This window comes from Aythya fuligula, chromosome Z (assembly GCF_009819795.1).
Source record: "Aythya fuligula isolate bAytFul2 chromosome Z, bAytFul2.pri, whole genome shotgun sequence".
NCBI lineage: Eukaryota > Metazoa > Chordata > Aves > Anseriformes > Anatidae > Aythya > Aythya fuligula.
The window spans coordinates 37,014,717-37,027,162 of record NC_045593.1 but is presented as its reverse complement, the minus strand read 5'-3'; the positions used below and the strand labels follow the sequence as shown (position 1 = coordinate 37,027,162).

At 43.9% G+C, this 12,446-nt stretch overlaps 1 protein-coding gene across 1 annotated transcript; it reads left to right on the top strand.

The window, feature by feature from the left end:
• The first annotated feature begins 1,189 nt into the window (after positions 1–1,189).
• On the top strand, positions 1,190–5,880 carry RPS6 (ribosomal protein S6). The gene is made up of 6 exons (XM_032206381.1): positions 1,190–1,233; positions 1,556–1,687; positions 2,314–2,524; positions 2,889–3,035; positions 4,876–5,033; positions 5,739–5,880. Exons 1-6 carry the CDS (start codon positions 1,228–1,230, stop codon positions 5,832–5,834), a joined length of 750 nt encoding a protein of 249 aa, XP_032062272.1. The 5' UTR covers positions 1,190–1,227; the 3' UTR covers positions 5,835–5,880.
• Positions 5,881–12,446: the final 6,566 nt, after the last annotated feature.

Below are 12,446 nucleotides of genomic sequence, written 5' to 3'. Positions count from 1 at the left end.
CTCTTCTCCTCCGGAGCTGTGAAACAACACAAGTGCAAACAGTAGTGCCACTTTGTGCTTCAACAATGTCAACTGTTGCCACGTTCAGTTCTAGCATGGATGTTGTGGTGGTTTAACCCGGCCGGCAGCTCAACACCACACAGCCGTTCACTCACCCTCCTTCTCTGGGATGGGGGAGAGAAATGGGAAAGTGAAGCCTGTGAGTTGAGATAAAGACAGTTTAATAAGACAGGAAAATAATAATAATAGTGATGATAGTACTAAGAATAATAATGCGTACAAACAAGTGATGCACAATGCAATTGCTCACCACCCATTGACTGATGCCCAGCCTATCCCTGAGCAGCTGGCCCTCCCACCCCGGCTAGCCACCCCTGTGTATTGTTCAGCATGACCCCAGATGGTATGGAATACCCCTTTGGCCAGTTTGGGTCAGCTGTGCTGGGTCTGTCCCCTCCCAGCTCGTGCTGCACTCCCAGCCTGCACACTGGCAGGACAGAGCAAGGAGCTGAAACATCCTTGGCTTGGTGTAACCACTGCTCTGCAACAATTAAAACATCGGGGTGTTATCAGCACTCTTCTCATCCTAATCCAAACGTAGCATCCTACTAGGAGGAAAATTAACTCTGTCCTAACTGAAACCAGGACAGTTGTTTAGCCTGGAGTCTCTACGACTCCATTGTTTGTCTTTAAGTGAAAGAGGCATTTTTCTTTCTTCAAGTAAAACTGGAGGGAACAGCCATACTAAAGAGTCAGCGCAGAGCTTTTGAGCAAGTTCGCGCAAAATTTAACCCCGAACCCCCCCCCACATAATCCTACGACACAGACACAGGCAGGGTTTTCCTCTGGCCATTTATTAGCACACTCGCACAGCGTGTGAGGGGAGCTGGGGGCCGGCCTCTCCTGGCAGGTAACTGGTGGTAAGGACTGGGGAATGGCCTCGGGCTGGGCCAGGGCAGGCTCAGGCTGGCAACGGGAGACTTTTCTGTCGCCCATATTGGCCCCGGCCCAGTACCACCGAGCGCGGGTCCGCCAAGAGGGACAGGCAGGGCCGGAAGCCGCCTCCTCCGCTGCCAGCTCCTCTTTGCCCCGCCCCCTTGCGGGCAAACCGCCGCTCGCCATTGGCTCCCCGCCACGGCGCGGGGCGCTCTCGCGAGGCTTGGCGGGTTATGTGCGGGCGGCGGGCGGAAGTGCGGCCTTTTCTGTCGGCGTCGCGGCGAGGGCAGGATGAAGGCAAGGCCGCGCGGCGGGGGCGGGCGGGCCCGCGCGGGGTCCGCGCCGCAAACGGGCCCTGCGCCTGCTGGCGGGGCGCGGGCACCCCCCGGGGGGGCGCGGGGCGCTGCGGGGGGCTGCGGGGGGCCGGATGGCGGCGGATCCCCGGCAGGGCCGCCATGGGGACGGCCGCCGCCATGGGGGCAGGCTGGCGGCTGGGCCTGCGGCTGGGGGCCGGCAGGGAGCCGGGGGGGGGGGGGAGCTTGTGTGAAGGGCTGAGCTTCTGTGCAACGCGCGTTGTGAGGGCTTGAAGCTGACCGGCGCTCGCTGTTTGTCCGGTTAGCTCAACATCTCCTTCCCAGCCACCGGCTGCCAGAAGCTGATCGAAGTGGACGATGAGCGCAAGCTGAGGACGTTCTATGAGAAGCGGATGGCCACCGAGGTCGCGGCTGATTCTCTTGGTGAGGAGTGGAAGGTAAGGATCCGAAGGGCGTGCCAGCCACAGCCAAGCTGCTTAAGGTACAAAGCCATTTCCAGGGTGTAGCTGTAGCATTTTAGGGTATTTGCATGGTGCTGGTTTGAAAGCTTCTCTTAAAGTACATACTGAATGCATTCTTCTTAATAAGTTAATTTCTGCTGGTGCTGTCTCCTCAGAAAAGAAAATAAAAGCTGTTTTTCTCATTTTACATGTGTATTAATAACCCAGACTTTTATGTTGAATGCATATTTCTGGTTCGTGATGTTATAGGCTTTGGTTAGGCTTAACGTTAAGGAGAAGAAAATACAAGGATGGATACCATTTAGTTTGATGGATCATGCACAAAATTTGTAATGGTTAAGAATTTTATTTTTGGGTACGCGTTTTTAAGAGAAGTAGAGTAAATGTAGATCATATCTTTGCGTGCTGTGTTTCATGTCTGTGTTAAACAAAAATCTTGAACTGTTGGCGTGGTGTTGCTTCAAGAAGCTCTTCATGTCTGCAGTAGTAGTGACTTCTGAACCACTGGCACAGCAGCTGTTCCAGACAGTGTGTTGTGATCTCTCCATGTCTGGGAGTAATAGAGATACGAGCAACTAAAATGTGTGTTTCTGTTTTCTCAGGGCTATGTTGTCCGAATCAGCGGTGGCAATGACAAGCAAGGCTTCCCCATGAAGCAAGGTGTCCTCACTCATGGACGTGTCCGCCTTCTGCTCAGCAAGGGCCACTCCTGCTACCGCCCCAGGAGAACTGGAGAAAGAAAACGCAAATCTGTCCGGGGCTGCATTGTTGATGCCAACTTGAGCGTTCTGAACTTGGTCATTGTGAAAAAGGGTAAGAGCCTGGGTGAAGCAGTCAAAATGTAGAAATAGGCACCAGGGAAGAGCCTGTTTGCCAGAGTTCTGCAGAATGGGAACCTCACAGTCTTAGAGTGAAAATGTATCTTGAAATCCCTCTTGAGTGTTATATTGTAACTTGAAAACTGGTCACTGGTTTCTGAAATGTTTTCATTGCTGCCAGTGGTACCATTGCATTAAATCATCAAAGCGTAGTCAGGGTTGTCGATACTGGCAGGTGTACCCCAAGGATTACCTAGTATTTGTTTTTTATGTATTTTAAATTCAGGACTGTTGATGAATTGAACAGGTGGTTAATAGATGCAGGATTTTTTACCATGTTTAAACTCATTCTCTCAAAGGTGAAAAGGATATTCCTGGGCTGACAGACACAACTGTGCCTCGTCGTCTTGGTCCCAAGAGGGCTAGCAGAATCCGCAAGCTGTTCAATCTCTCTAAGGAGGATGATGTCCGCCAGTATGTTGTGAGGAAACCTCTGAACAAGGAGGGTAAGAACTGAGACTTCCTAACTTTTGCCTTGCTTTCAGGTACTTTTCAGCAGAGAGGTGTCAAGTTTTCTGCATTTGTGGATGAGAAGTTGACATTAATGTGTTTTCCACTTTTCCATCCTCCATTTCACTCTCAATCTCTTGGCACGATTTATTTTTAAATATTTTATATACTCTGATGTTATTGGTGGTTCTAAGAAAATTTGAAAAATAATTTTAATAGAGTGAGGATAAATCAGGGATAGAATGATAGAATGTTTTTGAAATGTTTCGTAGATTCATAGGACCATCAAGGTTGGAAAAGACCTCCAAGATCACCTGGTCCAACTATCCCCCTACCACCAGTATCACCCGCTAAACCATGCCCCTAAGCTCCACGTCCAGCCTTTCCTTGAACACCCCCAGGGACAGTGATGCCACCACCTCTCTGGTCAACCTGTTCCAATGCCTAACAGCTCCTTCTGAGAAGAAATGTCTCCTCATTTCCAACCTGAACCTCCTCTGGCACAACTTGAGGCCATTCCCTCTAGTCCTATCACTAGTTACTTGTGCGAAGAAGCTGAACCCTTGACTTCCTTTCAGGTAGTTGTAGGGAGGAATGAGGTCTCCCCTGAGCCTCCTGTTCTCCAGACTGAAAGATTCATATCAGGTGGACATAGAAAACAAAATATAGAGCAGGTATTGGTAACACTTTTCCCCCATGCTTTTATGACAGCCTGCAAAACGAGCTGTTCTTGGGAGGTCAGTGTTCTGCTGTCTATCTGTCTCTTCTTGCAGTGTTTAATGTCTGGTGCTGTTGCATTTGATCAAAACATGAATGGTGAGGATTTTTAGAAAGAAAGACTGCGGTGAAGTGCAGGCACTAAGTGAAGTTACTGGGTAAAAGGCTGCGAAGCGAATTTTTTTCCATCATAGGAACCATACTGTCTGCTAAAGAACGCAGTCCTGGTCAACTGGTGCAGACAGTTGCTTGTCACTTGAGTAGTGAAATTATACAGATGTTTGCATTCCTGTTTGATTGTTACGGAGTTGTGGATTTGTTTTCTGGGGATGAAACTTGAAAGTCTACGTAGAACTCTGAAGAGCTTTTTAAATCTGAAAATGCAGTAGCTTGGTCTGAAAGCTAAGTGATGGCTTTCCACATTCATTAAATATTTTAGGACTATGGGAAATGATTTAAGACAGACTTGCTGAGAAGCAAGGAATTTTCACAGAACTGGAGGGAGTTAAAAATGCATTGCAGTTGTGTAGCATTAACAAAACACAGTTTTAATGTCTGACAGTAACTGAATCACTTCTTGAAAAACCTGTTCCTGCTGAACCCTGTTTAAGTATGTAGTATGCTAAGTTAAGTTCCGCTTGCTGTTATGGTGATGTTCTCTTTCAAAGTAGTTAGGGGAGGAGGCTTAAGGTCTCTTTGGAAGAAATTTTGTCATTTCTGCCTTTCTACTGAAAGACCTCAGTGTGGCCTTTCAATATTTAAAGGGGGAATATAAAAAGGATGAGTAAATACTATTTTTATTTTTTTTTCAGACATATGGGGTAATGGTTTTGAACTAAAAGAGAGGGGAGATGTAGGCTAGATGGTAGGAGTAAATTCTTCATTGTGAGGGTGGTGAGGCACTGGCACAGGCTGCCCAGAGCAGCTGTGGATGCCCCATTCCTGGAGGTGAGGTGCTCAAGGCCAGGCTGGATGGGGCTTTGGGCAGCCTGGTCTGGTGGGAGGTGTCCCTGCAGGGGGGTGGAACTGGGTGGGCTTTGGGGTTCCGTCCAACTGGATGATCTTTGGGTTCCAACCTGGGCCATTCTGTGATTCTACTGACTCATAAGTCTATTCTAGGCAAGAAACCCAGGACCAAGGCTCCTAAGATCCAGCGACTGGTGACTCCCCGAGTTCTGCAACATAAGCGCAGACGTATTGCGCTGAAGAAGCAGCGCACTCAGAAGAACAAGGAGGAAGCAGCAGAATACGCCAAGCTCTTGGCAAAGAGGATGAAGGTACGTGCACCCCTCGTAACATGGCTGTTCAGAGTATCTTGCACTCTAGAAACAAAGGGATTTGATAAACCTGACTGTACACCTAAAATGGTACTGTAGTTAGTTGATTCTGACTAGCAATACCTGAATGTGAGCGTTCATTTTTGCCAGTCCTGGAAGAGTTGAATTAATAGGTCTGGTCTGTTTGTGAGAGCTGATTTTGAAGAAAGTAATGGACAGTTACAGCCTGTGACAATGATAACATTTTTGTGGTAGCAATTTTAGTTTAATTCTAGGTTAACTAGGGTGTGCGAGCGTGTGAATGATGGTGTAGAGGAATTGCATCCAGTAGCTGGCCTGGATGGAAGGTAACTGGAAGGTAACTTGGCAAGAAGTTGTCTTGAACCTAAAGCAGCAGTGACTGCAGAAGCAATACTGTTACAATGTTCAGCATGGTACTCCAATGTTTTGAGACTCGTGGACTGTAATGGAATGTAGACAGAACTTCTGTATGTTCTGAGCTTGCATCAGTATTTTTTTCACTGCAGTTTTGGACACTGATGATCTGGATTGGTCAGAGATGTGTGTCTCTGTGGGTTTGGGTACTGGTAGCATTTCTTTGGTCTGGGAAGAAGGGAAGCTGGATTCTGCTTTAATGAGTGAAGGACTAAGAGCTTGATAGCATCTGACACAAGATTGCTCATTTCATGCTGTTTTGCTTTTCAGGAGGCCAAGGAAAAGCGCCAGGAGCAGATTGCTAAGAGGCGCCGGCTTTCTTCATTGAGAGCTTCTACATCTAAGTCTGAGTCAAGTCAGAAGTAAAGATGTATGTGAAAGTAAAATAAACCCTTTTTGTGGTTGAATTTAACTGAGAGTCATGTGCGTGTTGTTCCCAGCTTTATCTTAGAAGGAAGAGCAGCCCAGACTAACTGCATCACCCAGACCTAAATGGATCCACAATCCTTGGTCTTGAATCTGTTCTCTTGAGAACTTGCAATGCATGTTCATGCTTTTTGTGAGAAGTTCCAGTTTGTAGTAACTGTACATACATCCTGATTCTTAGAAGCAGAATTTACCTGCAACAGCAAAATCTTGTATTGTGGTTATGTAGTGGTTTAATATTTTTTCGGTCTTAAGTACAGGACAGTGTTTCCAGATGAGGAAGGAACACACTTGGCTTGGTACTGAGCATGTGATGGTAAAAATCTAAAGTCTTGGGGATTCATAGAGTTAAGTGCAAGTATTTTGCCATTGTGCTTTTGAAGTTAATACTGAATACAGAGAATGAGTAAGCGGTCTACTAAAATGTTTGCTGTAGCAGTTTCACTCAAGGATAAATGCTAATAACTTGCATGTATTTAGAACCCGTTTTGTGGAGATTTATTAGGCTGGTGGGAATTCTATGATTTAGGAATATATAAAGTATTGGCGATGGATTAAGCTGTGTCTAAATAGATTCTTAGGTGCTCTTAAAATAGTAATCAGGATCCACCCCAGTTCTTTGTTCAGATAAGTTTGTGCTTCTATTGCCAATACAGAAGTTAAGAAACTTTAATTTTCTTGTGTGCGTAGCGAGGATATTTAAGCTAGGACTTCACCTGACTGGAAACAATTTTTGAATATCTTGAATGTGGAATCTGAACTCTGTGAAATGGGAGTTGCTGATCTTGGATGAGGGTAAAATTTGCAATGAAACAGGTGCATGTGGCTGAAGTCTCAGACGAAGAAAATTGCACAAAGCAGTGAATCCCAGCTGCCAGTCAAACTTCTATGACAGCTTGACTGCTCAGGTGGAAGAATTGTATGGACTATAATTCATTTGTAATTGGAAAAATGTAAGTAGAAAGTGCAAAGTAAATTGGGTTAACAATAGTATTTAAAGCACAAGTTAAATAAGAATGTTGGCTAGTTTCATAAAGTGAAGTATCTAGATTTTAGCATTTTACATAAAAACCAAGCTCATAATTACAGTGTGTGTTTTTTTTTATGGAGGCCATGTTGGAAGGGTCACTTACTTCTTGGTCTTCCAAACCAGAGCAGCTGGTGCCAAAGTTGTGTTACTGGCTGAAAAAAGGTGGTGGGATGCTGGCTGTCTTTGTCAAACTGTCCTTGAGAACGCATAGCCCTGTCAGAGCCAGGAAATTCAATTCTTGTAATGCAGAAGCAGAGGCATTGTTATTTAGGCCATCAACAGCTCAGAGGTTAATGAGATACAGAACGCTGTCTGCGTGCACTTGACAGCTTTGCCACAGTAGGATCTGCACTAAAACTCTGCAAGGCCAGCTGCTGTGGGGGTCTTCTAACATCATAGTATGGAGGAGGGGATCCAGTGCACCCTCAGTAAGTTTGCAGACAACACCAAGCTAGGTGCGTGTGTCAATCTGCTCGAGGGTAGGAAAGCTCTGCAGGAGGATCTGGATAGGCTGCACCGATGGGCTGAGGTCAACTGCATGAAGTTCAACAAGGCCAAGTGCCGGGTCCTACACCTGGGGCGCAATGACCCCAAGCAGAGCTATAGGCTGGGAGAGGAATGGTTGGAGAGCTGCCAGGCAGAGAAGGACCTGGGAGTGATGGTGGACAGTCGGCTGAATATGAGCCAGCAGTGTGCTCAGGTGGCCAAGAAGGCCAACGGCATCCTGGCTTGTATCAGGAACAGTGTGACCAGCAGGGCTAGGGAGGTGATCGTCCCCCTGTAGTTGGCTCTGGTGAGGCCGCACCTCGAGTACTGTGTTCAGTTTTGGGCCCCTCGCTACAAGAAGGACATGGAGGTGCTTGAGCGGGTGCAGAGAAGGGCGACGAAGCTGGTGAGGGGCCTGGAGAACAAGTCCTAAGAGTGAGCGGCTGAGGGAGCTGGGCTTGTTCAGCCTGGAGAAGAGGAGGCTCAGGGGCGACCTTATTGCTTTCTGTAAGTACACTAAAGGAGGCTGTAGCAAGGTGGGGATTGGACTATTCTCCCACGTGCCTGGCAAAAGGATGAGGGGGAATGGGTTAAAGTTGTGCCAGGGGAGGTTTAGGTTGGATATTAAGAAGAGCTTCTTTACCAAGAGGGCTGTTAGGCATTGGAACAGGCTGCCCAGGGAAGTGGTGGAGTCACCATCCCTGGAGGTCTTCAAAAGACGTTTAGATGTAGAGCTTAGGGATATGGTTTAGTGGGGACTGTTAGTGTTAGGTCAGGGGTTGGACTAGGTGATCTTGGAAGTCTCTTCCAACCTAGAAATTCTGTGATTTCCACAAGCCACTTCTGTTATACAGCTATTTCTTCAAACAGAAAGGTCTTTAGGGGTCTAGTATTATTTTTACTAGGAGATTAGTGAAGTAATTGCCATAGAGGAGGGAGTCTGAAAGATCCTCAATTGTGAAAGAAGGCCTGAAGCACTTGGCCAGTCAACTGGCAATTTCTACTGCTTAAATTTCATTTCCACCTGAAATGTATTTACTTTCATTTTGAACCTAACCCCACAACTATGATTTGAGGCAGGAGGTGCACCAGCATCTCTTGCAATCTGCAAGAGTCCATCACTGTGAAAGCACAACTCTACTTCCTCTACTGCAAAGTCACTGAAACAAAAACAGAATTCCCAGCAGGTGTTAAGCGACATACAGCTGCACACTTGCTCCCACCCACCTGGTCAGGGATGGATGCTTCTCCTGGCCAGCAGAGAGCAGCAGCTCTATCAATAGGAAGCCAGGATCCTTGACTTCCCTTCAGACAAGGTTTCTGCCTGTGGTGGTTTTACTGTGCTAGGCAGTTAAACACAACTGGTCTCTCACTCCTCATCCTTAGATGAGGAGGGGAAGAAGTAAAAGTAAAGAATGACTCACTGGTTGAGATAAGGATAATTTAACTAAAGGGAAAATAATTACTGAAGAAAGATTATTATTAACTAAACAATTTAAAGGGGGAAAAAAAGGAAAGGGAAAAATAAACAAAACAAATGAAGGCTATGTGGAGGTGCAGAGGAAAGAAATTACTCTCTACTTCCCACAAATGAGCGATGATTGACCACATCCTTGAAGCAAGGCCTCAACGCACGTAGCCGGTGTTCGGGAGGAGGACTGACGTTTTCACAAGAAGAGCCCACCCCTCCCCTCTTCTTCCTGTTTCCACCTTTTATTGCTGAGTGTGACATCACATGGTACGGAATATCCCTTTGGTTGGTTTAGGTCAGCTGCCCTGGTGATGTTTCTCTTCTCACTTTTTGCCCACCCCCTAGGAGAGTTAAAGAGAGATGCTGTGCCAGCACCGCTCCGTGGCAGACACAACACTGGTGTGATAACACTGCTGTTCCAGCTACAAGTGCAGAGCACAGCACTGTGTGGACTGCTGCAGGGAATGTTAACATCCCAGCCAAACCCAGTACGCTGCTTCCAGCAGCCCGTTTTTCATTTTTTTCTGCCTTTATTGGTCTTGCTATGTGTGTATGGCTCACTTGTTGTGCCTTGGAGCCATCCTCTCTCATGAATGAAATCTGCCCAGGACCGTCCTGTTTTTTGTCTTCCCTCTGCCCCGCCTCGACTGCTCCAGCTCTTTCCCACCATTACAAATTTACTGAGATACTCTGCAAAACAATTCAATGAGGCAGTTGAAAGTCTCTGGTTTTGCCCAACTACAAGCTGAATTTGCATTTAAGATTAAATTCTATCAAGCAGGTACGGTCCAATGGTAAAAGAAGCTGAACAAGTGAAATTTCACAAAGGATTTGTACATACTTTATTTTGTGAAATACAATAAAAAATGTTTATTCCTCTAGAATATCTATACAAAATTCAGAATATGCAGAGTGCCCTTTTAATCTCAAGCAACATTTGTCACATGTACAAAACATTATAGAAACACTCATTAATCAAAGCACAGTAAATGGATGCCATTTTTCAACAACTCAAAACAGCCTCTAAACCAGTGCAAATTTTATTGCATTATAGAAAATTCCCCAACTCCATAAATTCATAATTTATTCACACCACATCCTCTCATCCTCATGACAGTTTATTTTAAACTCCTAGGAGGAGTTTAATGTGCTTCTATAAACATCAAACAATCCCTTTAATTTGCACCACTGATTGATGCAGACTGAAAAAAAGGTAAAACAATCCTTTTCTTTCACCATATGCACAATGATATACAGCAGAGTAGGAAACAGAACTACAGTCCAATTCAAAAGTTGAGTTTTAAGATTTAGAAGTTACAAGGGTGTTTCATTTATTTCTTTTAAAGGTCTATGAAGAAAAGCTGAAACATAGAAGGCACTGTGAAGTTTTTATTAGTTAAAAGAAGAAAAAAAAAGGTATAGTTCTGCAAGGTGTCCAGCTTACCATTTAATGAAATAAAGTTACCTGCACTGAAGTAACTTCGAAAAGAGAATGAGTGGATTCTTCAGTTACTTGTATTTAATAATTTGTTTAAAAAATATAATTTCTATGATCTAATTTAATATACACTTTGAAAATGTGCACCTATGTTGCAGTTATTCAAGGGAAGCAGTAAATTCAAAGGAAGGTGTATTATTCTAACTGCAGCAATACAAAAAGCCATTAATTCACAGTTACAGTGGAATAAAAGTACTCATTAACATAAGTGCAATGTAGCTTGAGCTTAACCGATGTGAAATTCCACTAGTACTAAGACAAAGTTGTTTGCAAAACAAACTGAGTTTAAAACACACATGCTGATTTCAATACTTTCTATCAAACTTCTGTTTTCTAAGCTTGAATTATATAGAATGTGAAGACAAGATATGACTATAAGTAACATACAGATGTTTCTATTAACATGTGAAAGCTGGTACCTTTTACTGTGCCAATACTGCAGCCATATCAGTCCTCTATGCACACCGGGGTTTCAAAGTTATTATAGGTTGGCAATGTGCCAGAATATATTCACAATAAAAAATCTTTCAGAATCCTGATTTTAAAACCTTAAAGACTCCTATTTCTTTGTTGTTTTAATTCTTAAAAAAAAAAAAAAAGGCAGTTTGACACGCAAGTTGTATCTAGCTTTCATAGCTAGGGGAAAGGTGCAAGATAATATCTTCTCAGCACGACTAACGAATCGAATGTTCTTAGGGCAACAATTCAAGGAAGCTTCTCTGTGATATTAGTTATTCCAATACAAACTTTCTGACTTCTTGGGCTTACTTGAAAGTTCATTAAGAGTTTGCTCCCACATATGTACACAGTTTGGTTTGTACCCTTATTTTGTGCAAACATCACAGGTTTTGAATGGAATATTGATCTATGACCATTTTCTTCAAGTTTATAAAACATGTTCAAAAACCCAGCTTCTCCTTGAGCGCTAGCTGCTAAGTATCTGTCAGACTATACAGAATATTTAGAGGCAAGGATGCTACTTTTTCTGCTTCAATTAAGAGGAAAACAGAATCAAGACCAAGTTTATCCACCTCCCTCCTCCCCAGTACCCTTGTCCAACTCATTTATGCATTATGGATTCAAATAACCAAGATTTGGATTACCAGGAACAGGAACATTTGTAGGCAACTAAATTATTCCTACAAAGCCCAAGTAGTTTATGCTGTTACTAACTGCAGATAACAATGTCTTAGGCCTTTACTGTCCCATGTTCAGAAAGACAGGTGTTTGAAATGAACTCATACGAAGCTTTTGGAGACTTTTCCCCTCTTTAGTTTTAAACAGATTCTAGAGTGTATGGGTATTGAGCCACGATAAGCACTTTTCTTCAGCACGACTGTAGTGCTTTTAGAATTTGAATTAGAGAAGTCTGCATCTCACAAATCTATCTAGGAACACCTGCAGCCTCCACCTGGTTGTAGGAGACCTAATAGTCAGACAGAGGAACAGGAACTGCCACCATGCACTTGCAAGGAGAGAAAGCAACTTAACAAGTAAACAGTTGATTCCCATTCCTTTCAAATTTTTGTGAACGTGTCTTGTTTGTGGTGTTTTGCTTTCTTAAAAAGAATCTCCTTATCATCTGAAAGATAACTAAATATTTTCAGAGTTCTCCTTTTTAATTTTAATTATGGATTTCACTTGAGAGCCAGCTGAGTAACAGGCTATTGAAAACTATGCATTAGCAATCAAAATTAAAAATATTAAGTGCTCACCTTTGCCTTTACGTCTATATTAAAAGAGTTAGTATCAGTAGGCATTTAATGATTTCAAATAATTCCATGCAGAACTTCTACCACTCTAAAACTGAGTTACATACAACAGGAATAGAAACTAATTTGTAGTGTTCAGAAACATCAATACACAGGAGCAAATCAAAGCAAGTTCAGCCATCTCCAAAGATGACCTGAAATCATGCAGGCATCCTTTTTCCTCAGGTAATATTGTTTTCTTTCCTAGTTTCCGTATGTATGTACTGTAAAGCCTGACATTTAGCACTAGATGTAGTAGACACACTCTACCCTGACTGTTTCTACTATACTATTTCCCAATTAATCAGTATTTTCA